Consider the following 27,314-nt stretch of genomic DNA (forward strand, 5'->3'; position numbering starts at 1 on the left):
ATTCCCATTCTTTCCCATTGTATAAATGATTTGTCTATGATTGATGGTTTAAACGATGGATTATTGACTATTGGTATTAAAAGAGATAGGTTTCTTAATTTTAAATTCTGTTTTATTTGTTTCCATGTTCTTATTGTGTTATATATAATTGGATTTTTATTATAATTTTTATTATTCAAATTTATTGGTGAGAGGATGGTCGCTCCTATATTACTCGGGGAGCAGTCCCCTTTTTCCATTACCATCCAGTCCGCCTGCTGTGCAGAATTGTCCAGCAGGTGAATCATATTTTTAATATTTACTGCCCAATTATAATACATAAAATTAGGGAGCGCTAGACCCCCCAGCTCTTTTCGTTTATTAAGGTGTGCTATTTGTATTCTATGGGATTTATAATCCCATATAAAATTTGTAATGTCTGAGTCCAATTTTTTGAAAAACTTTTTTGGGAGATATATAGGTATTGATTGAAATAGGTATAGAATTTGTGGTAAGAAAATCATTTTAATAGCATTTATTCTGCCTATTAAGGACATCGGAAGTGTTTTCCAGAATTTAATCAGATTATTCAATTTCTTGAGTAAGGGATTATAATTGGCTTTAAACATATCCTGGTAATTTCTAGTAATTTCAATTTTTTTTTTTAATCTTGGGAGAGCTCTTGGAATGAACTCGTACCATGGGACAGACAACTGACAATGGACAGGCAAAGAAAATGGACAGGCAAATAAAAAAACAAAGGAAAGTAATAATGAGGGTGAGAAAGGGAAAGATATTTTAAGATGATTCAAAGGGTGTTGAAACACAAGTTGAAAATGGCATTCGCACAAGGCTTTTCCAAGATTTGCAAAGAAAATTCAAAATAACCCAGAAATAAGATTACATTATCAACAATGATATTTTAAAGATTAATAAATAGTTTATTTTTACATTAAACACAAATCATGCACATTTTAATTTGCATCGTTGCATTATGTATTTGGTAACCTAACCCTTTCATTATTCATTGTCACTTAATCAATAACATGTGAAAATGTATATGTGCTGAAACTATAAATTGCTTTGGAAACAGGAACTAAAACTAGAACATAAGCATAACTTACACCAAAAGAATAAGGATTAATAAATCACTTTTTTTTAAATTTGTCTATTTGACATCGTTGTTAAAATAATGAAACAATTCTCCCTTTTTGCACTGGACATGATCTGAAACATGATAGCATTCCTTCCACATTATTAAGATAACAGATAAAATAGCACCATTTGCTACATTGTGAATAGGAAGTTGTAGAAGGGTGCAAACATGAGTGCAAGGCTCTGTGAAAGATGTGTTCAGTATGCAATTTGATGGGCTATGCCAGCTGGCTTGGCTTTGATAGTTTGCTCTTATAATAGGACTCAGCTGTAACCTTTCACAAAGCGGTCTGCTTCCAGCAAGTGTAACATTTAATTATTTGTAATGTTGTGCTGAACATTGGGAACAGCTGGCTTTAGTCATTTATAAAGATATGTTGTCTCAGAACTTGATCGGCACTTTTTCCATTCAAACATTTATACAGAGAACGTACTATTTTCAATAGCCATAGTGTAATTGCCCATAATAATGTGATAAAATAAATTCACTGACATTGTAGTGTGTTTTTTTTTTCCATTTCAGTTGAACATAGAACAGAGGATGAATTTGATTTAGTCCAAGTTTATTCATGAATACAAGAAAGTGGACTATAGTCAATTTTAAATGTTGATTTATTTTCCCTTATCCATACTCAACATGGAAAAATGCCAGCTTTTGTTTATTGAAAACCTTACATGTTCCACCAACTGATCTTAACCAAAAGGCAATCCAAGTCATGATTCTTCTCACTGTTACCAACTAATGAGCTGAGAAATGCAGAAACAAGTAACAAATGGTGCTGGTATACCAAAGAAAGACACAAAATATTGGAGTAACGGAGCAGGTCAGGGAGCATCCCTGGAGAACATGGATAGGTGTCATTTAGGGATGGGACCCTTTTATAGTTGGGAACCTCTCACTTTTACTCGGTCTTTGCACGATTGTTAGAAACATGGATTTTACATGGATTTTATAAATTATGCAAAATATAAAATGATATGATGATGTAGCAGCTGGCATGCTGTTTCAAAACTCCAAGAACCCACGTTCAATCCTGACTTTGGCTGAGTGGGGTTTCCACATTCTCCTTTTGTCTGCAAGAGTACTCCAGTTTCATCCCACATCTCAAGATGTGCTGGTTGGTTAACTGGCTGCTGTATTTCTTTGCTCGCGCAGATAGAAGGCAAGAGAATCAAAGAGGGGAAAATAATTTGTCGGGTTCTGGGGAAATAAGAAGGAAATGGATGTAATGGGATTGCACAGGTGGGAGCCACCATGGACACAGGGGAGCAAATGACCTCCTTCTGGCTGCATTAGGTGAGTAAGTTGATAAAGTAATGCATCTTTATCTAATTCCTTTGTTTGTTCTTTATAGGTTATTATGGCCAGTTGCAGACTTTCTACCCACCCCAATATAGCGAAACCTCTAGAAATATGCGCCAAGTCAGTCCTCACAACATGGTGCCTCCATTTGAAGACTGTCTCTTTCCTACAACTGGGGGGCAAGCTGGATTTGATGCCTTCCACAGAGCCTTGTCTGCGCATCCTAGTTTTCCAGGTGAATTTATTTTCATTTAATGCTATAATAGCAGAAACAAAAGTCTCAGTATACCAGAAGCCTTGCCAGCTGAAGTGCATCTGCACATAAAATAAATGTTGAAGCGACAGTAACTAAAACGTCTATAATGCTGTGGACAGAGTGATTGCATTATCTACTGGGAAAGACCAGGTACAGAGTTGAAAGGTTTAACTCTTTCCTTATGGAAAAAGAGAAAAATAAAAAAGTAAATCTGCATTGCACTCTTCACCTCTAAGACATTGGTTCTAGAAATAACTTTTCAGCAAGTCACTAGCCCTTCCTTAGGGAAACATTAATACATGGTTATGGTTGAAGAGAATTAAAGCCAGATATACTTCAACAATAATAAACCTTAAGTAATCACGAATAACTATTGGGTTTACTCCTTTAAGCACATTTGAATTTTTTTCAATTGTGATGTTATAATTTAAATGATGCAGATGATATCACCATTTAAGTGTGATATCATTATTTACATAAACTGAGGAATATCTATGTTTAAGTAGTTAAACACAAAACCACTTTAACATCTATTCGTAAAATGTTCAAATCAGCTTTTTTTAATTGGCATATTTTATATGTTTTTCATGCTACCATACCTGTCTTTAACTCGTGTACAATTCAAGGATCTGAGGAGCATGTTTTTTACACAGAGTGTGGAGAATATATAGATCAAGCTACCAGAGGAAGTGGGAGAGGGGGAGTACAAATGCAACGTTTAAAGGACATTTGGCGAGGTACATGGATAGCAAAGGCTGAGGGAGATAGGCAGACAAATGGGCACAAAGTGCTAGAGTAACTCAGCAGGACAGGCAGCATCTCTGGGGATATGGATAGGTGATGTTTCAGTTAGAGTGTGTACATGGTCAGCATAGCCATTGGGCCTGACGCTATTAAAAAGACCAGAAGCCAACAAAACAAGTGTAACCAAATAGTTCAAACCATATTGAGAACGATGAATATCGTTTCTAGTGACTTCCTATGACGTATTCAATTTGTTTGTACACAAAATATTTATATATAAAGTAGCTATGAAATGTAATAATAAAATCAGTGCAATTTAAGATTACCTGTAACTCCACTGCAAACCGCGTTACATTTCCATCACATTTCCAATAAAGTGATGGACTAGGTGCAGAATCTGCATCCAAAAGACCATGTATGGATGCGTTTAATTTAGGTTAGTTTGGAGGTACAGCATGGAAACAGTCCACCAAGTACATACATTAGCACACTACACATACTAGGGATAAGTTACAATTTTACCAAGCCAATTAACCTACAAATCTGTAAATCTTTGTAGTGCGGGAGGAAACCGGAGATCCCAGCGAAACCCCATGCAGGTCACGAGCAGAACGTATAAACTCCTTACAGACAGCACCCGTAGTCGGGTTCAAAACCAGGTATCTGCCACTGTAAGGCAGCAACTCTACTGCTGCGCTACTGTGCCGCCATGTTTTTTAAAAAAAATCACAAGCACAGATGATGCTGAAGCAGGAGATGCTGAAGGATAATGGACCATAAAATGTTACCCAGAGACTTCTGAAAGCAATGCTCCCAACTCCATCGACCCAACGAGCAATGCATTCAGTGGTAGATAATCAGAGATAGTGGTGACAGGACTCTGCCAACCTTTGTAGGAAGAGCTCCAGCTATATAACAATGTCTGGACTGAGATGAAGGCCATTGTTGCCCTTAACCTTTGGATCATTCCATGTGACAATTGATAGATATAATTCCTTGCCGTTTGGAGTACTCAAAAATAAAATAATTAATTTCCATCTTTTTGAATGGAAAGCATCAGGTGGCATTGACATGTAAATTGGCCTAGATCATGGTCTTCCCAAAGCTTCAGCAAATGACAGACCATTCGGCTGGTGGCCCTCCAGGCCCTAGCTGGCAATCAAAAGGACAATAGTTCCTTGAATGTATGGATAGTATCTTACCACTAGCAAGATAGTATAATAGTCAACTAGGTGTACCATGGAAGCTTGCTTGCTAAACCGACCTGAACAAACAGTTGTGCTCATCACATTCTGGTTACTGCCTCAGACAAATAGCTTGTGATTCTGCAAGTGCTGGTGTCAAACTAACATTTGCAGCTAAAGCCATATAGTATTGGTTTTGGTTTATTTGGGGACTGCCATCGAGATCCTTAAGATGAGACTCCTCGGGCTAAACTGGTCAGAGGGCTCCCTACCCGAGTCTCCAGAGAAAGCCTTTCAATCCATTGTTTGCAAGCCGTCAATGACAATCTTGCTATCAATGAGGTACAACACAACCCTGCCTGCACACAATCGCAGCAGGACGAAGTAGAGCAGAAGGAACTGGAAGAAGTTGCAATAATGCGCAGAGAACCTCTTCTAAAATACACAAATTGCTGGAGTAACTCAGCCGGTCAGGCAGCACCTCTGGAGAGAATGGATAGGTAATATTTCAGGTCTGGAGCCTTCTTCAGATTGATTGCAGGGTTTGGGGAAAGAGAGCTAGACAAGTGGAGGGGTGAGGGAAAGCATGGCCGATCACTATCTCCTCCATAGAAGCTGCCTGACCCACTGAGATATCCAGCATTTTGTGTCTTTCCTTGGTTAACCTGCATTTGCATTCCCTTGTTCCTACAGAGAATCTCTTTTGATGGGCTGTCAGGTGCCACTTTATAAGGTTCTGATAGGAAGACCACCCCACCAGATAAGGGCTCAAACAATTTTGTCCTTTAGATGCAAAAAGATCTATCACCATTTAGAGTTAGTGACAAGGTATTAATACATTAGTGTTTAGGAATGACTCAACCGATAAAAACTTTCATCCTTTTTGTGAAAATATATTGCCTTTGCCTAATCACTCATCAGCAATATCCTGGGATCACCATTGACTGGAACATTGGCAGTTCAGGGGCTGCAGGAACAGATCTGATGATGCTATAAGCTGCAAGTCTCTGAGGACTTTCTATTATTCGCAATGTTCAAGCCAAGCTTTCAAGAGAGAGTTAGATTTGGCTCTTAGCGCTAAGGGATAGCGTAAGGGATATGGAGGAAAAGGCTGGAATGGGGTACTGATTTTGGATGATCAGCCATGATCATATTGAATGGCGGCGCTGGCTCGAAGGGCCAAATGGCCTACTCCTGCACCTATTTTCTATGTTTCTATGTAAAATAAATTCTGCCCCACCCCAAAGACAACGAATAAGCTTTCTTATTTCTGACAAAGCAGCCAATTACATGCCATCCCTGTGAATCAACCTGAGCTTTCACCATTGACCAGCAATAACAATTCATACACTGTGCTACTATGTTCCAATGGATGAAAACAATTGTCAAAATATACTCCCATACAAGAAAAGCTTTGACCTACATCACTCAGAAAGGTGAGGTCTGCTATCACTTGGATATTGTAACACAGACAAAGCCAAGTCATCCAGCATTTCCACCTGAAAACAATATTTCCCTTTCTTAAAAGGTTAAAAAGGGTGTGTGTGTGTGTGTGTGCATATATGTATGTGCTTGGTCTAGTGTGTGTGTGTGCTGTGTATATATGTATGTGTGTGTGTGTATATATGTATATATGTGTGTGTGTGTGTGTGTGTGTGTGTGTGTGTGTGTGTGTGTATCTGTGTGTGTGTGTGTATATATATGTGTGTGTGTGTATATATATATATATATATATATGTATATATATGTGTGTGTGTGTGTATATGTATATGTGTGTGAGCTAATGAATCTCAACATACTACATAAAATGCCAGAATATTTTAGTGATCAAATCTGTTTTATATGTAATATAAGTGGTTAATCATTTTCTATTTTGTTTATGCTCAATTGCTGTAGGATTAAATGGGTTATGGAACAAAGGTTTGCCAACTGGTTATTTATGAACCGGATAAAAATCTGATGAAGCATAATCTTAAATCAAGCAGATCATTACTTGGCAGACTAGTTATGCATTTGTCATGATTCAATTGGACCAGAACAAAATTTCATTCTGGACATTAGCCAATAACATTTCTTCAATTATAACTTCCAGTCTTATTCAAAAAATTCCTGTCTTATTCAAAATGTTTACCTGTTTTTTTCAAACATTGGTAATTAAGCAAAGGTTACAAGTTTGTTATTTTCATATTCTGAATTTGGGATTGGTATGGTGTTGGTTTATCATTGTCACAATTTGGTATGGTGTTGGTTTATCATTGTCACAATTTGGTATGGTGTTGGTTTATCATTGTCACAATTTGGTATGGTGTTGGTTTATCATTCACACAGAGTGTGGTGAATCTCTGGAATTCTCTGCCACAGAAGGTAGTTGAGGCCAGTTAATTGGCTATATTTAAGAGGGAGTTAGATGTGGCCCTTGTGGCTAAAGGGATCAGGGGGTATGGAGAGAAGGCAGGTACAGGATACTGAGTTGGATGATCAGCCATGATCATATTGAATGGCGGTGCAGGCTCGAAGGGCCGAATGGCCTACTCCTGCACCTATTTTCTATGTTTCTAATTGTACTGAGATGCAGTGAAAAACATTTGTGTGCCATCCAGTCAAATCAAATTATACATGACTACAATCTAGCCATAGACAAGGACGACAGGTAATGCAACCAGAAAAATAACCGGGTGCAAAATACAGTATTACAGAGTTATAGTATTACAGTTACAGAGAAAGTGTAGATAAAAAAGGTGCAAGGGCCGTTATGAGGTAGGTTGGGAGATGGGGACTACATCCTACTTATGGGTGCATTATTCAATAGTCTGTTAACAGTAGGGAAGATAGACACAAAAAGCTGGAGTAACTCAGGCAGCATCTCTGGAGTCAAGTCTGAAGAAGGATCTCAACCCGAAACTTCACCCATTCCTTCTTTCCAGATATGCTGCCTGTCCTGCTGAGTTACTCCAGCTTTTTGTGTCTATTTTTGGTTTAAACCAGGATCTCCAGTTCCTTCCTACACAACAGTAGGGAGGAACCTATTCTTTAATATAGTGTATGTGCTTTCTGCCCGCAGAGAGAGGGGAGAAAAGGGTTTGATAGGGGAACAATGGTCCTTAATTATAATGATTGCTTTAATTTAAAAAAATAGATGAACTCAAAATTTAAAACTGACAGGCAAAGTATATTAACCCCAAAACAGAAAATAGAGCAGCATATTTTAAGCTTACCAATTTGATTGAAGGCTGTGATGTCATGAACTGTCTCAGGACCTCTACATAAACGAGTTTTTGAAATGTGTAAATATCCCACATGGATTCCACCCATAATATGAAAGTTTCAAGTAAATTTGTAATAATGAAATCCTGCCTTAAAGTGAAAATATTTGTAATTGCATTAAACGTCGGTATCATGTTGAAATATCAGAAAAGCAAGTAGCTTTCACAAAGTGGACTGCTACCTCCAAGAAGAATGCTTAATAAATGAGAGAAATTATGAACAATAAGCCACAAAGGTTATATGCCTAGAAATTGAAAGGCAGCCTCATGCACCATGTTGCCCTGCCACAGCAATCCTCATTGTGCCTAAGCCACTAATTGCTATGGAACAATTGTGAGAGGTTTTTCTTTTTGTCCTCCACAGGAAACATCATGTCAGGAATAAAGATCAGATCCAGGCAGTCCACCCTTTAAATATTTAATTTGGAGTTTCCAAATGGATTCCATTATCAAATATTTGAGACCTTTTAATATCTTGCATCAATTGTGGTAAAGATTTATCATGACTGTAGTCTTAGATTTCCTTGGGTACAGAAACGGCTTACATTGCAATTATTTAATGCTGCAGCTGAAACCCTTTAAAATTACATCGGAAATCAGAAAACAAAATATCTCATTCAAAATGTTTATTTTATTCTTGAATGTTCCCATATGCTTGTATGGAAAAGTAGTGTCCACCAATATATAAAATGATGGAGTATAAGAAAAAAATGTATATAAATACATACCTTCTTCATTGTGCTGAAAGGCATCACTAATGGTCCATGCTTTAAAGAATAAAGATATATGCCAGGAATTTCCCATCTGGAGAATTTCGATGTTAATCATGTTATCAGATGAAGACTCCAGGTAGAAGTAAGCATGTTATTTCCAGCACATCCTTTATGCCATCCCCTGTAAATAGTTACAGTGCTGTGTTGACAGGGATGCCAGAGCATCTTCTTAACATTAGAAAAGCACGTGGAACCAGGAGATCTTAAAAAGGGAAAGAAACCTGCAAGACAACATTTCGCTTGCTTTCATAATATGATTGTGCGTGGCCCCTTGGGCAAGAGTGACCATAATATGGTTGAGTTCTTCATTAGGATGGAGAGTGACATTGTTGATTCAGAAACAATGGTTTTGAACTTAAAGAAAGGTAACTTTGAGGGTATGAGACGGGAATTGGCCAAGATTGACTGGCAATTAATTCTAAAAGGGTTGACGGTGGATATGCAATGGAAGACATTTAAAGACTGCATGGATGAACTACAAAAATTGTTCATCCCAGTTTGGCAAAAGAATAAATCAGGGAAGGTAGTGCATCGTGGATAACAAGGGAAATCAGGGATAGTATCAAAGCGAAGGATGATGCTTACAAATTAGCCAGAAAAAGCAGCATACCGGAGGACTGGGAGAAATTCAAAGACAGGCAGAGGAGGACGAAGGGCTTAATTAGGAAAGGAAAAATAGATTATGAAAGAAAACTGGCAGGGAACATAAAAACTGTCTGCAAAAGTTTTTATAGATATGTGAAAAGAAAGAGATTAGTTAAAACAAATGTAGGTCCCTTGCAGTCAGAAACAGGTGAGTTGATCATGGGGAACAAGGATATGGTCGACCAATTGAATAACTACTTTGGTTCCGTCTTCACAAAGGAAGACATAAATAATCTGCCGGAAATAGCACGGGACCGCGGGTCAAAGGAGTTGGAGGAATTGAGTGAAATCCAGGTTAATTGGGAAGTGGTGTTGGGTAAATTGAATGGATTAAAGGCCGATAAATCCCCAGGGCCAGATAGGCTGCATCCCAGAGTACTTAAGGAAGTAGCTCCAGAAATAGTGGATGCATTAGTAATAATCTTTCAAAACACTTTAGATTCTGGAGTAGTTCCAGAGGATTGGCGGGTAGCAAACGTAACCCCACTTTTTAAGAAGGGAGGGAGAGAGAAAACAGGGAATTACAGACCAGTTAGTCTAACATTGGTAGTGGGGAAACTACTAGAGTCAGTTATTAAAGATGGGATAGCAGCACATTTGAAAAGTGGTGAAATCATTGGACAAAGTCAGCATGGATTTACGAAAGGTAAATCATGTCTGACGAATCTTATAGAATTTTTTGAGGATGTAACTAGTAGCGTGGATAGGGGAGAACCAGTCGATGTGGTGTATCTGGACTTCCAGAAGGCTTTCGACAAAGTCCCACATAAGAGATTAGTATACAAACTTAAAGCACACGGCATTCGGGGTTCAGTATTGATGTGGATAGAGAACTGGCTGGCAATCAGGAAGCAAAGAGTAGGAGTAAACGGGTCCTTTTCACAATGGCAGGCAGCGACTAGTGGGGTACCGCAAGGCTCAGTGCTGGGACCCCAGCTATTTACAATATATATTAATGATCTGGATGAGGGAATTGAAGGCAATATCTCCAAGTTTGCAGATGACACTAAGCTGGGGGGCAGTGTTAGCTGTGAGGAGGATGCTAGGAGACTGCAAGGTGACTTGGATAGGCTGGGTGAGTGGGAAAATGTTTGGCAGATGCAGTATAATGTGGATAAATGTGAGGTTATCCATTTTGGTGGCAAAAACAGGAAAGCAGACTATTATCTAAATGGTGGCCGATTGGGAAAGGGGGAGATGCAGCGAGACCTGGGTGTCATGGTACACCAGTCATTGAAGGTAGGCATGCAGGTGCAGCAGACAGTAAAGGAAGCGAATGGTATGTTGGCTTTCATAGCAAAAGGATTTGAGTATAGGAGCAGGGAGGTTCTACTGCAGTTGTACAGGGTCTTGGTGAGACCACACCTGGAGTATTGCGTACAGTTTTGGTCTCCAAATCTGAAGAAGGACATTATTGCCATAGAGGGAGTGCAGAGAAGGTTCACCAGACTGATTCCTGGGATGTCAGGACTGTCTTATGAAGAAAGACTGGATAGACTTGGTTTATACTCTCTAGAATTTAGGAGATTGAGAGGGGATCTTTTAGAAACTTACAAAATTCTTGAGGGGTTGGACAGGCTAGATGCAGGAAGATTGTTCCCGATGTTGGGGAAGTCCAGGACAAGTGGTCACAGCTTAAGGATAAGGGGGAAATTCTTTAAAACCGAGATGAGAAGAACTTTTTTCACACAGAGAGTGGTGAATCTCTGGAACTCTCTGCCACAGAGGGTAGTTGAGGCCAGTTCATTGGCTATATTTAAGAGGGAGTTAGATGTGGCCCTTGTGGCTAAGGGGATCAGAGGGTAGGGAGAGAAGGCAGGTACGGGATACTGAGTTGGATGATCAGCCATGATCATATTGAATGGCGGCGCAGGCTCGAAGGGCCGAATGGCCTACTCCTGCACCTAATTTCTATGTTTCTATGAAGGTTTCAAGTATTATAAAAGCCAGCCGGCAATGTTCTCTATGGACAATTCTGCGCTGTAAATATTTAACTGTATGTTATACAAAATAGCAGATGTATGGATCTTTCAGATTAATATATTTTTGAACAACCAAACATTTTCAGTAGCAAAATATTAACTTTACTTGACATTGTGTCTTTTTACACCTCTGTAGATTGGTTATTTCCTACTAACCAATTGCAGTGCTTGTTAGTAGTTGTTCCGCCTAATATGTGATTTATATTACCAAGAGCTTGCTTACGTAATTCAGTCTGAGTAGCTGTTAGGTACTGTAACGTTCTACAGACCAATGCTGTAAGTGAACTTTAATAAATATGCGGTGTATTTTGATGTGTGTATGACTCCACTCATTACACTCAAGAAGTGAGTTTTACGTACTCTGTTCATGTTTTTCGCGTTTTGTTGTTTTTACATTTGTTTTATGTGCCTGTTATCTCTATCATGGCAAACTCCTCTCGCCGTCCTAGTCTTCTGATTTTTGACTGACTGCTGAACTCTGGTGCCTTTTCGAGCGTGACTACATTCGCATTGTTCATCGCAATGACGCAATGATCCTCCAGATGTACCTGATTGCATGCTACTAAACGTGGCTGGTCCTGAGACAATGAAACGTGCCGACCATTTTACTTTTGAGCTATTTTAGATGCAAACGGACAGATCCTAGTAGCTGCAGAAATGGTTGATGACCCTTCTCTCCTACTTGCAAAGTTCAGGCGGCCGTATGACCTCCCCTTGAACTCTGTTATCGAACGTACCAATTTTGTTGCTCGTAAGCAAAGGGTTGGCGAGCTGATAGAATGTTTTAGTAGCGGCTTGAAACACATGGCTGCACGCTGTCATTTTCGAGATTCATGCGATGAACTGATCAGCGACAAACTCGTTGGAGGTATGCTTAATGTCAAGGTGAGAGACAAATTGCTTCGTAATACTTAACTCACTCTTAATCAAGCCGAACATGCCTGTCGGATTGCTGAGATAATGGCTTCTCACTAAGTCTGTGACCTCTGGGTAGCGATCTCAGTATAGTGTTAACCTTGCAGACATCTCCTGTTGTAACAAGCATCCGCGGCCTTCCCCTGCCTGGCTGCAGCGAAGGTCTGCTGCTCGATGTCCTAATTGTACCTATTCTCATGCTCCGGGTCGGGAGTTCTGTATTGCTTATGGTAAAATATGCCATTTCTGCAAGAAATTCAACCACTTTGCAAATTGTTGCCGTTCCCGTGCGACTCAATCAGTCTCAAGGCCGAGTTTGCACCTGTTACAACACGAGTCTGCTGATAACGAAAGCCGAGAGCTTGAGGTGCCATTCTCCGCTCATCTTTCTGAAAGTGAATATAACAGTTCCGCCATCCACTCTCTCCTCCCTTGCTCTAACAAGCAACTTAACCCTGAGGTAACCATGTTTGTGAATAACAGGCCTGTGATCGCAAAGATTGATGCTGGCGCGAAATGCAATGCAATGTCATTTTTAAAAAAACGTAATACTGAGCATGTTGAAAAGGCCTCGGCCATGCTTCGGGCCTCCGGGTGTGATGTTCTACACCCGCTTGGACAAACGGATTTAAACTGCATCATAGACTCGCAGCCTCATAACCTAAAGTTTTCTATCGTCGAGGGGGATTCTGAAACTTTGCATGGTATCAATGCATGACACGATCTAGGCCGAGTATACTTTGGCCACGCTGTCCATCAACTCTTTCTCGCCCCACTCAGCAAATACTCTCTCAGTACAGAGAACTATTTAACGGTGAGCTGAGCAAACTGCCCCTCAAGTACAACGTCACTCCTGTGGTTCGAACACCACATCATGTTCCGCATGCCATGCGTGACAGAGTACACAATGAACTCAAGTGGATGGTCTCCCTGGTTGTTATTGCTGAAGTTACTAACCCATCTCACTGGGTTACCTCGGGGTTAAGTTGTGACGAAAAAAAACAAGGAGCAAATCTGTATCTGCATAAATCCCAGGGATCTGAACAGCCATCAAATGCCCGCACTACCCTATGCGAACGGTAGAGGAAGTTGCCGCTCAAATAGGCAATGCATCAGTGTTCTCCGTTCTGGATGCCAAAAGTTTGCTTTGGCAGATACCGCTGGACTCGGACTCATCCAACCTTACTACATTCGGCATCGGCCGTTACAAATTCCTCAGAATTCGCTTTGGCATCAACTTCGCCAGCGATGTTTTCCAGCACACGATGGAACAACTGTTTGCAGGGTATCCATGCACCATTTTTGTTGACGACATTCTCATTTACAGGCGCGACTTGGCTGAGCATGACGCTAATCTGAAGAAAATGCTGAACCGTGCCAAAGACATCCAGCTCAAACTCAATCCTCTGAAGTCCAAATTTCGGGTCCCGGAAGTCACCTACGTCGGACATGTTTTCACAAGTGATGGTCTCAGACCAGACCCATCAAAGACCGCTGCTATCAACGAATTGCCAGCTCCTACTGACGTTACGACTCTACAAAGGTTCCTTGGAATGGTCAACTATCTGGGGAAATTTATTCCCAACCTCAGGGATATATCTGCCCCCCTGCGGGAACTGACACACAAAGACACTGCATGGTCCTGGTATCCTCAGCACCAAAGAGCTTTTGATACCCTCAAGTTGCAGCTGGCCAGCGCACCTAGCCTCGCTTATTTTGCTTTGGAGTTACCCATAACGCTCACATGTGATGCGTCCCAGTACAGACCTGGTGCTGCTTGCTTGCAGACAACAGAGTTGATGTGGACAAGCTTTTCCCTTTGAGAATAGGGAAGATTCAAACAAGAGGACATGACTTCAGAATTAAGGGACAGAAGTTTAGAGGTAATATGAGGGGGAACTTCTTTACTCGGAGAGTGGTAGTGGTGTGGAATGAGCTTCCAGTGGAAGTGGTGGAGGCAGGTTCATTGGTATCATTTAAAAATAAATTGGATAGGCATGTGGATGAGAAGGGAATGGAGGGTTATGGTATGAGTGCAGGCAGGTGGGACTAAGGGGAAGAAAAATTTGTTCGGCACGGACTTGTAGGGCCGAGATGGCCTGTTTCCGTGCTGTAATTGTTATATGGTTATATGGTTATAACTGCCGATGGCGACTGCAAGCCTGTTTCATATGCCTCTCACACACTAACTGATACTGAACAACGTTACGCCCAGATTGAAAAGAAATTACTTGCAGTGGTTTTCACCTGCACAAAATTCAAAGAATTTATTTTTGGGAAGTCTGTGATTATAGAAACAGACCACCAGCCACTGGTCACCATCTTGAATAAACCCATTCACGTTGCTCCAGCTCGCATACAATGCATGATGATGCAGCTGCAGTGTTTTGATTTCAACATTGTCTATAAAAAAGGCAATGACATGCACATAGCTGACACGCTATCAAGGGCCCCATGCAAAACCAGCGAACACCAACTCTCTGAACAGGACCAATTCTCAGTAATGAAGGTATCATATGTTCCTTCTGATTGCCTAAGCAGCCTGGCAGAGCACACGGCTGCTGACGAGGTTTTACAATTGCTGTCCGCAGTCATCCGGCGTGGTTGGCCAGATAAATAACACAGCACCCGCTCACGATCCGCCCATACTTCCTGGTTCACGACGAACTGGTATTACAGGACGGGATTATAGTCGAGGGCCTCAAGGCAGTTATCCCAGCTGTCCTCTGGGACAAGTACTTCGACACTGTCCACAGGGGCCACCCCGGCATATCCGGTAGGCGGCGCGGCTCTGGCCAGCAGCGGCCTCTGCAGCCTGTCCGCGTTTTTATTATTTTCTGTCTGTGTTTTAATGTAGTTTTTGTTATTTTTTGTTGGGGTGGGTGTGTGGGGGGGGGGGGGAAACTTTTTAAATCTCTCCCTGCACTGGAGACCCGACCTTTTCTCGTCGGGTTTCCATTGTCGTTGGGGCCGTAACGAGGAGCGGCCTCCAACAGGAGGAAGCCGGGGACTCAGGTGCTACTCACCGTCGCCGTCGCGGGGCTGGTCGTGTCCGGAGCGGGTTGCTGCTGCTGCTCCAGCTGCTGAGTCGGAGGCTGCTGCGGAGTCGGAGGCTGCTGCGGAGTCGGGGGCTGCTGCGGAGTCGGGGGCTGCTGCGGAGTCGGGGGCTGCTGCGGAGTCGGGGGCTGCTGCGGAGGCTGCTGCGGAGTCGGAGGCTGCTGCGGAGTCGGGGGCTGCTGCTGATGCGGAGGCTGCTGCTGCGGGTCTGCGGGGAGCGGCGCCGGGAGCCCGCGGCTCCTCTGGAGAGAGACCGCTTTTCGGGGCTCCTGCAACGGCGAATTCTCCCGCCCGAGTTGCGGGGTCGAAGAGCTCCTGGAGCGGGGCCTAACACCGTTGCCCCGCGCGGCTGGAACGGCTGCGGGACTTTGCGAGAGCACACCGGGGGCTCCAACGTCAAGACCCGGTGTGCGACCTCGCGCCGCCCGGCGTGGCTTCAATGGCCGTGGGACAATCGCCATCGCCAGCCGGGGGCTTTGACTTTGACTCTGACATCGGGGGGGGAGAGTGCAGTGGAGAGATAAGTTTTTTTGGCCTTCCATCACAGCTATGTGATGGATGTTTATGTTAAATTGTAATTATGTTGTGTCTGGGTCTATTTGTGTGTAATGTATGGCTGCAGAAACGGCATTTCGTTTGGACCTCTAGGGGTCCAAATGACAAATAAATTGACTCTTGACTCTCTTGAGGCAACTTACAACGGGCACAGAGCATGTTTTACTTGGCCTGGTATGACCAAGTACATAGTGACAAAACTGAAGTCTGCGACGTCTGCAAAAGCCTGACGTCACATCAGCAGAAGCAGCCCTTACTGCTGCACCTGGTTCCTCCTCTGCCGTGGTCCATGGTAGCCACCGACATATTAGAATGGCATGGGAAACACTATCTGGTTCTTGTCGACTCTTATTCAGGCTGGTTTGACATTGATCTACTCCAAACCTTCTCATCTGAAGCAGTTATCCAGAAGTTGCAACGCCAGTTCTCCATACACGGCTCCCCCGCACTCCTTCCATCTGACAACGGCAGACCAGCCAGCTTTTCAAAAACTTTATACAACAATGGGACTTTCGACATATCACCAGCAGCCCTAAGTTCCCGCAGTCCAACGGACTCACCGACGGGCTGTCCGAAGCGCACAACAACTAATGGTGCGTTCTTACCTTGCTAAATCGGACGTCTACCGGGACCTGCTCAATTTAAGGAACATTGCCAGGGATCCCATCCTGGGTTCCCCAGCCCAACGACTGATGTCTCGCCAATCCCGAGCTGCCCTGCCTGTGTCCCAGCAGCTCTTGCAGCCACAGGTTCGTTCTCCACCCGCGGCCCAGAAACAACTACAATTAAAGCGCGATGCACAAAAACGTTTTTTCGACAAATCCAGTAAGCCACTTAAACCTCTCTCCAGTGGACAGGTTGTTCACCTCCAGACCAACAAGGGCTATGGCCGTCTGGGTCACATCCACAGCCCTGCCAAAGAGCCACGCTCCTACCGACTGAGCCATTTACAGACGGAACCGTTAACATCTCCTTCCAGTGAAGGAACTGCGCACTGCGACTCCGCATCCAGAGGTTTCACGTTTTGTATACCCTCCCACTACCGGGCCGGATGCTCCACTATCAGAGACTGTGCCCCCGCGGCCTGGGTCCCCCCGTTCATTTCCCCAGTTCCCTCCCCAGTCACTTCACCGGTGAAAGGAGGAGATGTGGATTTGTACCACACACGTGCCGGACGGGTCATCAGGCCACCCATTAGATAGAGAGGGTATACAAAACGTGAAACCTCTGGATGCCGAGTCGCAGAAACGGTGATTTTGTGTAACTATCTATACTTGCCCATATGCGTTATTAACGTTCCGGCTACTAAATTGTTTGACCACCATGTTTCCACGTATCTATGCTTAATTTTGTTTCTACAAGGAAAGATCTAGATTGGTTATTTCCTACTAAACAATTGTAGTGCTTGTTAGTAGTTGCTCTGCCTAATATGCGATCTATATTACCAAGAGCTTCCTTGTAATTCAGTCTGAGTAGCTGTTAGGTACTGTAGGATTCTGCAGACCAATGCTGTAAGTGGACTTTAATAAATATGTGTTCAAGAAGGAACTGCAGATGCTGGAAGATCAAAGGTACACAAAAATGCTGGAGAAACTCAGCGGGTGCAGCAGCATCTATGGAGCGAAGGAAATAGGTGACGTTTCGGGCCGAAACCCTTCTTCAGACTAAATGCACTGGAAGGCCTGCCTAAATTTTAAGCATTTTTTTTAAGGGCAAGACTTCAAACTACAACCTTCTGATTGCAGGGCAATAGTGCTATTCCTGAGACTCCAGAAAGCCCATAACCAGGTCTCTGGCACTGGCAGAATATGATTCAGTTGTCATTCTCATGATTCGTGCCTGTAATTTGAACATGATCTTTTTGATATTTAATGATCCGTGTGCACCTAAATATATCATGGCCTTTGGCAGAATATGATTTAGTGTTGTAGTTCCACAAATTATTAGAAGCAAGGAACTACAGGCGCTGGTTTACAAAAAAACCCCACAAAGTGTTGGAGTAGCTCAGCGGGTCAGGCAGCATCTCTTGAGAACATGGATAGGTGACGTTTCTGGTCAGGATCCTTCTTCAGGTTGAAGTTCAGTCTGAAGAAGGGTCGTGACACGAAACAACACCGATACATGTCCTCTAGAGATGCTGCCTGACCCACTTTTTGTCTTTATGTCTTTTTTTCCACAAATAATTCTTTGGATGAGAAATAATTGTGATCCTTACACAATATGTTCATAACTTAAAGGCATGTTATGCTTTTGGGGAGCAAAAATAATATTGACTTCCTTTCCCTGTTGTAAACCTTCGCTGTCAATCGTTTTCCGCCTTTCACCTACCCCCTTACAAGTATGAGGAACCCACAAGAATGAAATCAAACAAATTATTGATTCTGTGCCAAAGGATACATTGGAGCAGATATGACGGAAAGGTTGGTTTAGTTTAGTTTAGAGATACAGGCCCTTCTGCCCACCGAGTCCGTGACGACCAGCGATCCCTGCACCTTAACACTATCCTAGACACACTAGGGACAATTTGTACATTGATACCAAGCCAATTAACCTACAAACCTGCACGTCTTTCAAGTGCGGGAGAAAACCAGAGATCCTGAAGAAAAGCCACTCGGGTCACGAGGAGAACGTACAAACTCTGCACAGACAAGTACCTATAGCCAGGATCGAACCCGGGTCTCTGGCGCTGTAAGCTCAGTAAGGCTGCAACTCTACCGCTGCGCTCCTGTGCCACCCGTGGTGATACTGAAAACTTTTTAAATGGCTCTTTAGGCAAGAGAGATATGGAGAGATAGAAGGGTGGACATTCAGTTGCACTGAAATCCATGTGCTAACCAGACTCAAGTGAGGTCATGTGCCTCAAGCACTGATTGCTGCCTTTATAGCTCTGCACAACACAGGGCTGTAGTGGTGCCACGGCACTTAAATAATCCACGGTGGTTGTCAATGCCTTACCATGTGGAAAATAAACTCTGAGAGAGAACAGAAGGTTCATTCCCCAGATGGTGTGCCATCAGCAATTGTGCTCCCACTAAAACACTTTGATCATGCCCTCACCACTCATGCCACTCATGATGAGAGTTGTGATCAGAAGCCAAGCCATTTAAGCCCAGAGCTGCTCATGACTTTTCTTTACAGTCAGCAATAAATTCCTCTCACCCTCAATATATTTACTATCCAGATTAACATTCAATAAAACCAGGAACGGCAAAACATAGCAGATTGTAACCTACATTTAGAATGATTTGAATGTCACAAGATCCACCTCCTGTTTTATAATTAATGATAGAACATCACATTGGCCACTGTGGGTGATACGGTGGTGCAGCAGTAGAGTTGTTGCCTTACAGCGCTTGCAGCGCCAGAGACCCGGGTTCGATCCTGACAACGGGTGCTGTTCTCCCCGGGACCACGTGGGTTTTCTCCAAGATCTTTGATGTCCTCCTACACTCCAAGGACATACAGGTTTTGTAGGTTAATTGGCTTGTAATAAGTGCAAATTGTCCCTCGTGTGTGTAGGAGAGTGTTAACGTGCAGGGATCGCTGGTATGTGCAGACTCAGTGGGCCGAAGTGCCTGTTTCCGCGCTGTATCTCTAAACTAAACTGAAATAAATGAAACATTGAATGTCTGAATTTTTTAAACATCCTGCTTTTAAATGATCAAACAAATATATTTGAACCAAGAAAGCAACCATATTAATGATCTGGATGAGGGAATTGAAGGCAATATCTCCAAGTTTGCGGATGACACTAAGCTGGGGGGCAGTGTTAGCTGTGAGGAGGATGCTAGGAGACTGCAAGGTGACTTGGATAGGCTGGGTGAGTGGGCAAATGTTTGGCAGATGCAGTATAATGTGGATAAATGTGAGGTTATCCATTTTGGTGGCAAAAACGGGAAAGAAGACTATTATCTAAATGGTGGCCGATTGGGAAAGGGGGAGATGCAGCGAGACCTGGGTGTCATGGTACACCAGTCATTGAAGGTAGGCATGCAGGTGCAGCAGGCAGTAAAGAAAGCGAATGGTATGTTAGCTTTCATTGCAAAAGGATTTGAGTATAGGAGCAGGGAGGTTCTACTGCAGTTGTACAGGGTCTTGGTGAGACCACACCTGGAGTATTGCGAACAGTTTTGGTCTCCAAATCTGAGGAAGGACATTATTGCCATAGAGGGAGTGCAGAGACGGTTCACCAGACTGATTCCTGGGATGTCAGGACTGTCTTATGAAGAAAGACTGGATAGACTTGGTTTATACTCTCTAGAATTTAGGAGATTGAGAGGGGATCTTATAGAAACTTACAAAAATTTAAGGGGTTGGACAGGCTAGATGCAGGAAGATTGTTCCCGATGTTAGGGAAGTCCAGGACAAGGGGTCACAGCTTAAGGATAAGGGGGAAATCCTTTAAAACCGAGATGAGAAGAACTTTTTTCACACACAGAGTGGTGAATCTCTGGAAATCTCTGCCACAGAGGGTAGTTGAGGCCAGTTAATTGGCTATATTTAAGAGGGAGTTAGATGTGGCCCTTGTGGCTAAGGGGATTAGGGGGTATGGAGAGAAGGCAGGTACGGGATACTGAGTTGGATGATCAGCCATGATCATATTGAATGGCGGTGCAGGCTCGAAGGGCCGAATGGCCTACTCCTGCACCTAATTTCTATGTTTCTATGTTTCTATGATTAATAACAATGGACATTTTACCATCCATCTTCTCAACATCACGTAAATGACCCTACTCCATGGACAGCTCCCTGATTCTTATCTCTTTCCATATTTGTATTGAGTCAGCTGACATACTTGCCTGTGAATTAATCTTCATTTTGTTTTATTCTGAACTGTTTCTTTTTCAAAATCTGAGTTAATTGCCAAATAGCTTTATTAATTCGTACCCCCCAGTTACATTAAAAAAGCAAATTCCTAATTGAATCAATTACAAGGCCTGTGTGTGTATATGTTGGGCATTCTGAGGCTTGCTGCCAAGGAGACCACAACAAATTTTACAATATGGGTACCAAAATAGCTTGAGGGTGTGCAGGTGGCTCTTTAAAGTTGTTTTTTATTCTGTACTGAATTGCAAATGGAAAGTAATCAGACCCAAATAAGAAATAACTGTTTTATGCTTGTTACAGATCCCATAAACCTTTTCATTGCTCAGTAAAACATTGGGAAACTTGAGTAGTTCTGATCAACCCCAAGTACAAATTTAACCTCAGAAGTTTCCGCCAGCTCCAACAGGAACCCACCACTAGCCACATTTTCCCATCTCCACCCCTTTCCGCCTTCCACAGAGACCATTCCCTCCACAACTCCCTGGTTAACTCATCCCTACCCACCCAAACCACCCCCTCCCCAGTTACATTCCCCTGGAACTGCAGAAGATGCAACGCCTGTCCCTATACCTCCTCCCTCAACTCTGTCCAGGGACCCCAACAGTCTTTTCATGTTAGGCAAAGGTTCAATTGTACCCGTTGTTCAAGATGTGAACTCTTATACATCAGCGAGACCAAAGGCAGACTGGGCGATCGTTTCGCGGAACACCTTCGTTTAGCCCGCCTGAACCAACCTGATCTCCCAGTTGTTAAACACTTTAATTCTCCTTCCCATTCCCACACAGACCTTTCTGTCCTCAGTCTCCTCCATTGACAGAGTGAGGCTAAACACAAATTGGACGAACAGGAATTGGAATCTCATATTTCATTTGGGCAGCTTACAGCCCAGTGGTATGAATATTGATTTCACTAACTTCAGGTAGCCCTAGCATTCCCTCTCTCTATCCCTCCCCCACCCAAGTCACACTAGCTTGTCATTTTTACCCTCCAAGCAGCTAACAATGGCCTGTTTCCTTTATCATCTTTACTTTTTTTGCTAATCTTTTATTCTTTGTTCTTTAACTCCCTACATCATCAAGTATATCTCTCGTTTCCCTTTCCCTAACCAATGTGAAGAAAGATCTCGACCCAAAACTTCACCCATTCCCTCTCTCCACAGATGCTGCCTGTCCCGCTGAGTTACTCCAACATTTTGTGTCTGTCTTTGGTTTAAACCATCATCCGCAGTTCCTTCCTATCAATGTAATAACAGCTGGCTACTGGGGTTACACGGTCCTGGAAGCAGATATTTGCCTCAGCTATCAGGAAGACCACTGCCTTCAAACATTGCACCCTGGTTAGGTCCACAAACATCACCGTGGATTTGATTACCATTTCCCTGTTGAGATTAATGTTTTCTAGGCTTTCTGCAAACAACTATGTAAAATGAGACTTGGGCAGGTTCCATGATATGCAGTACAATATGTGGGCCGTTCAAAATCCTTCCAATGGCTTCTCATCTGAGTCCATTCGAGCAGAAGTATACAACCTCACCATCTAAATCATTGGCATACTAATAACTCTTTCCCCTTGGCTTAGCTGGTGCCCCCTGCTGTCTGGTGACTCGCCTCATGCAAATGTTACTACTAAACTATATTTGGAACAGCAGAATCTGAGCAGGTGCATGGAAGGAACATGTACACTGACACCTTCTTCTTCTCCTTAGAGAGCCACAGTTCACCAGAAGGGACCTGGCTAAATCAGATATCCTATGTATCTGAAATGATAAGCTGCTGAGGAATGGCAGGAAACAGGATGAGAAGGCAGAGTAGATTTTAAAATACCAGTGATTTCCAATCTACCAGTGATCGTAGTTCTGTAGCAGCTACACCAATGGTAGCTAGCACGCTCTCTTCCAACTATCTTTCAATACACGAAAGGGAGCCAATCCAATTTGTTCTTGCAGCTGCTGCTTGCCAAAGACATTTTCCTGCAAGGGAAAATGAAGAGTGAGTGTATTTTGGTGCATGTATGGCTGAAGAGAAGTACATCTGTGTAAAATGTGTGAGTTTTGGAGTTGTAGCAGGTGCGTGAGTATAGATTCCAAAAGTAGCAGTAAGGCAATGTAACTGTCTACGCTTGATTTCACCTCACTGGTCAAGTCACCAAACCTCAGCCTGGCTACATCCATCCATTAATGCTTCACCTTAACACAAGGCAGAGGTGGGACTACACTCCCATGATTCCTGCAGTTGTCTACTCCTTTTGCAAATGTTTCAGGGACAGTATGCATGCATCATGGTCGCCATTCCCAGTCCTGTTTGTGTCCACAAGTAGTCTTCCTTACTATGACACAAAAGTAGGCCAATCACCCAATCAGATCTCAGCCACCACCTAATAATCCAGTTTCACTCTCAGCACCTCCCTATTGCTCTGCAACTTCTTTCTTTTTATAAGCATCATGTGGATACTGAAATTAAGGGGTAAATGTCAGTGATTAATTAACTTACCAACATGAATTTGGGATGTAGGATAAACTAGAGCACCACACGTTAACAGGGAGAACATGCAGACTCCACGCAGATGGGTCTCTGAAGATAGATATTAGATATGCCATTTATTGTCACTATACATGTACAGTGAAACTGAAAGCTGCTCGTACTCAGTGCATACATACAATTTTACACAAAAAACAAGAAACAGAAAAAATACAAAACAGAAGGGAGATGGGGGGGGGTAATAGGTGCACAAATTCTACGGCGCTACATACATATATACATATATACAGATGGAAGTCCGTGTTGGGCGGTGTAGTCAGTGCATGTGTGGATTTGAATTTATGGTAGATATAATTCTCGGGAAGCAGCTATTCCTGAGTCTGTTTGTCCTGGATTTGATGCACCTATAGCGCCTTCCAGAGGGCAGCAGGTCGAACAGTCCAAACGCAGGATGGGAGCTGTCTTTGGTGATCTTCTTTGCCCTGCTAAGGCAGCGGGAGGTGTAGATGTCCATCAGGGAGGGGAGAGGGCAACCAATGATCCTCTGCGCTGTCCTGGTTACCCTCTGAAGCCTCTCCCTGTCTGCCATGGTGCAGCTGCCATACCATGCTGTAATGCAGTATGTCAGCAGGCTCTCGATGGACGAGCGGTAGAAGGTCAGCAGCAGGTTAGAGTCCAGGTTGTGCTTCCTGAGGACCCTCAGGAAGTGCAGCCGCTGCTGAGCCTTCTTGATGACCGCCGTCGTGTTGTCCGTCCAGGAGATGTCAGCCGCGATATGGACGCCGAGAAACCGGAAAGTGTTGACCCTCTCCACACACTCGCCGTTAATGTGTAGGGGGACTAAGTCGGTGCTGTGCCTCCTGAAGTCGACAATGAGCTCTTTTGTTTTCCTGGTGTTCAGAGCCAGATTGTTTTCTGAGCACCAGGTTGTCAACTTCAGGACTTCCTCTCTGTAGGCTGCCTCGTCTCCCTTTGAAATAAGTCCGACCACAGTAGTGTCGTCAGCAAATTTGACGATGCGGTTGTTGTTGTGGGCCGGACTACAGTCGTAGGTGTAGAGACAGTATAAGAGGGGGCTTAGCACACAGCCCTGTGGGGAACCGGTACTCTCAACCTGCGAGTGGAGGAGAGGTGGGGGCCAAGTCTCACAGTCTGGGGCCGGTTTGTGAGGAAATCCTTAATCCAGGCACATGTGACAGTGGGGAGGCCGAGAGTGACCAGTTTACCAATGAGGATGTCCGGGATGATTGTGTTAAAGGCTGAACTAAAATCCACAAAGAGCATCCGGACGTAGCTCTGCCCCTGCTCCAGATGGCTCAGCACAGAGTGGAGAGCTACGGTGATGGCGTCTTCTGTGGACCTGTTTTGGCGATAAGCGAATTGGTGGGGGTCGAAGTCTGGTGGTAGATAGTCCTTGATGTGCTGGAGGACCAATCTCTCGAAGCACTTCGTGATTACCGGAGTGAGGGCAACAGGACGGTAGTCATTAAGGCTGGTGATGGGAGACTTCTTCGGCACAGGGACGATTGTGGCTGATTTTAGGCAGGACGGAATAACTGCCTGGGCCAGGGAGAGATTGAAAATTCTGGTGAAGATGGCAGTGAGCTGGTGGGCGCACGCTTTGAGCACCTTACCAGGGACTCCATCTGGGCCGGTAGCCTTCTTGGGGTTCACTGCCAGGAGCACCCGTCTGACATCGTGTTCCCCGACAGTGAGTGGGGTAGTACAGGAGCCAGGTGAGGGTGGGAACAGGGCTGTAGCAGGTGAGTGCTGCTGTTGTGATGTTTCAAAGCGGGAGAAGAAGCAATTTAGCTTTTCTGCCAGCGGCGCACTCAGGTCTTCTGACTTTGTGGCACAGCCTCTGTAGTTGGTAATGTCTTGTATGCCCCGCCATACCTCCCGTGTATTATTGCTGGACAAGTGGGACTCTATGCTCCTCTTGTGATCCGCCTTGGCCTTTTTAATACCACTTTTCAGGTCGGCTCGAGCAGCCCTGTACAGAGCTCTGTCACCTGACCTGAAGGCAGCATCGCGGGCTCTGAGGAGTGTGCGGACCTGACTGGACATCCAGGGTTTCTGGTTTGGGAAAACCCGTATGTTTGTGTCTACAGTCACATTTCCGATGCAGAACTTGATATAGTCCAGCACCGATTCTGTGAGAGTTTCCAGGTCCTGGTGTTCGAATATGTCCCAGTTTGTCTGGGTAAAGCAGTCCTGTAGATTGGAGAGTGCATTTTCAGGCCAGGTTGTAACAGATTTTATGGTGGGCCTGGCACTGCGTCTGAGGGGGGTGTAGGCTGGAGAGAGCAGGAGGGAGAGATGGTCTGACTGGCCGAGTTGGGGGAGGGGGATGGCTCTATACGCGTGCTTGATATTGGTGTAAACATGATCCAGCGTGTTCACCCCTCTAGTAGAACACTTGACATGTTGGAAGAATTTCGGCAGTACAGTCTTCAAGTTGGCCTTATTAAAGTCCCCTGCGATTATGTGAACACCTTCGGGGTGGTCCCGCTGCTGTTCGTTAATGGTGTTCAGCAGGAGAGAGAGCGCCTTGTTTACATTGGCGTCAGGTGGAATATACACAGCCGTGACAATCACGACTGTTAGTTCTCTCGGTAGAAAAAAAGGCCGGCATCTTACAGACATGTACTCGAGGTCAGGGGAACAATGATTGTCTATGATTGTCCCGTTGTTGCACCAATTCTCATGCACGTATATACAGAGACCCCCTCCCCTGCTCTTACCGGAGTCCATAGTCCTGTCCACGCGGAGCAGAAAGCGACCTGCTAGCTGCATGCTAGCATCAGGTATCCCCGGGTGAAGCCAGGTTTCGGTGATGATCATAACACAGCAGTCACGAACATACCGATTCCCAGCGAGTTGCACTTCCAGGTCGTCCATTTTGTGAGCCAGGGATCTGGCGTTGGAGAGATACAGGCTCGGTAGAGGTGGCTTGTGTGGTCGATTCCTTAGCCTTAGCAAAGCTCCAGACCTGCGGCCTCGCTTCTGCTTCCTCTCCCTCCTCCGTCTGCGCCGCCTCCTAGACCCGACAACAATCCACGGGGACCCCGGTGGTCTTGCTATGTCGCCCGGGATGTTATACTTGCGGTGGAAGGCACCCGAAACCGCAGGCTGACGCTGTACAACGATATCCCCGATATCCACGAGGTTCTGTCGGGAGTAGCGGGTGTAGCGGGGTGTTCGCAGAACCGACTGCAAAGACGTACACGGACAACACAACGTACACAAACAACAAAAAAGAGCACCGAGTCCGGGAGCCGTGAGCCGCTGCGACCGTGCGCGCCGCCATCTTGGATCTTCTATGAAGCTATGAAGCAACAGTGCTAACTGCTGCACCAATGTGCATTGACTTGCAGCACTGGCTAAATTCAGTGTCATTTCTCCTTATGTTGTCAATGGACAATATTCATCAATGTTAGTCATGTGATATTTAATTATTAATGTAAGGAGGACTGGCCAAATTTTGTGCCTTCCACCACAGAGATGAATGCTGTGGTGGATGTTTGTGGTACAGTTTTATTGTGGTTGTGTGTTCTTTATTACTGTACTGCTGCTGACAACCCAAATTTCCACCGACCCTGGTTGTGTGGCAATAAATTATATCTAAATTTAAAAAAAATTATATCTAAATGTGCACACATTAGAATGAAGTACATGGACCCAAATCACTCACTCATGTCACTGATACAAACTGCTGTAGGTCTCTCCTGTAGTCAAATTTAAACTTTCATTATTGTTTCTAGCCTCCTGTTTTTACATTCTTTGTTAAAATATGTCTTCTGGAAATCAAAAAGCAGGCAAATCTTCTTTTGTCCCAGATCACTAGTCACCATCCCTGCACACAGCTTGTTTCATTTGACCCTTAGTGCAGTCAAGGTCCTAGTGTCTAGGTATGGCCCAGAATAGCATACAGGCTGTCTCAGCATAGGCAGCAGCTACCCAGACTTGCGGAACCACACCTTGCATTTCCTTCCAGCCATCAGGACTCATGGGCTGTCAATGTTGTCAGAGCGATCAAGGACAATGTGTGCTGCCAAACATTGTTGATATTTATAAACAGCCAGCAAGACTCAAGAAACAAAAAAAAGTTGTTAATAATTGTTCACATTAAAAAGCTGAAAAGAAGATTTACACAACAAAAATCAATTAAACATGAAAAGGAATAAAAGCTTAACTCA

General features: G+C 43.9%; 1 protein-coding gene across 2 annotated transcripts in view; it reads left to right on the forward strand.

Annotated features, from left to right (window-relative positions):
* Window positions 1–27,314, forward strand: part of glis3 (GLIS family zinc finger 3) — a 477,161-nt gene that overhangs the window by 439,863 nt on the left and 9,984 nt on the right. For both annotated transcript variants that reach the window (XM_055632800.1, XM_055632799.1), the window contains one exon: window positions 2,490–2,672. In XM_055632800.1, coding sequence (XP_055488775.1) covers window positions 2,490–2,672 — 183 coding nt within the window. The remainder of the gene's footprint in view (window positions 1–2,489; window positions 2,673–27,314) is intronic.

Source organism: Leucoraja erinacea, chromosome 3 (assembly GCF_028641065.1).
Source record: "Leucoraja erinacea ecotype New England chromosome 3, Leri_hhj_1, whole genome shotgun sequence".
Lineage (NCBI taxonomy): Eukaryota > Metazoa > Chordata > Chondrichthyes > Rajiformes > Rajidae > Leucoraja > Leucoraja erinaceus.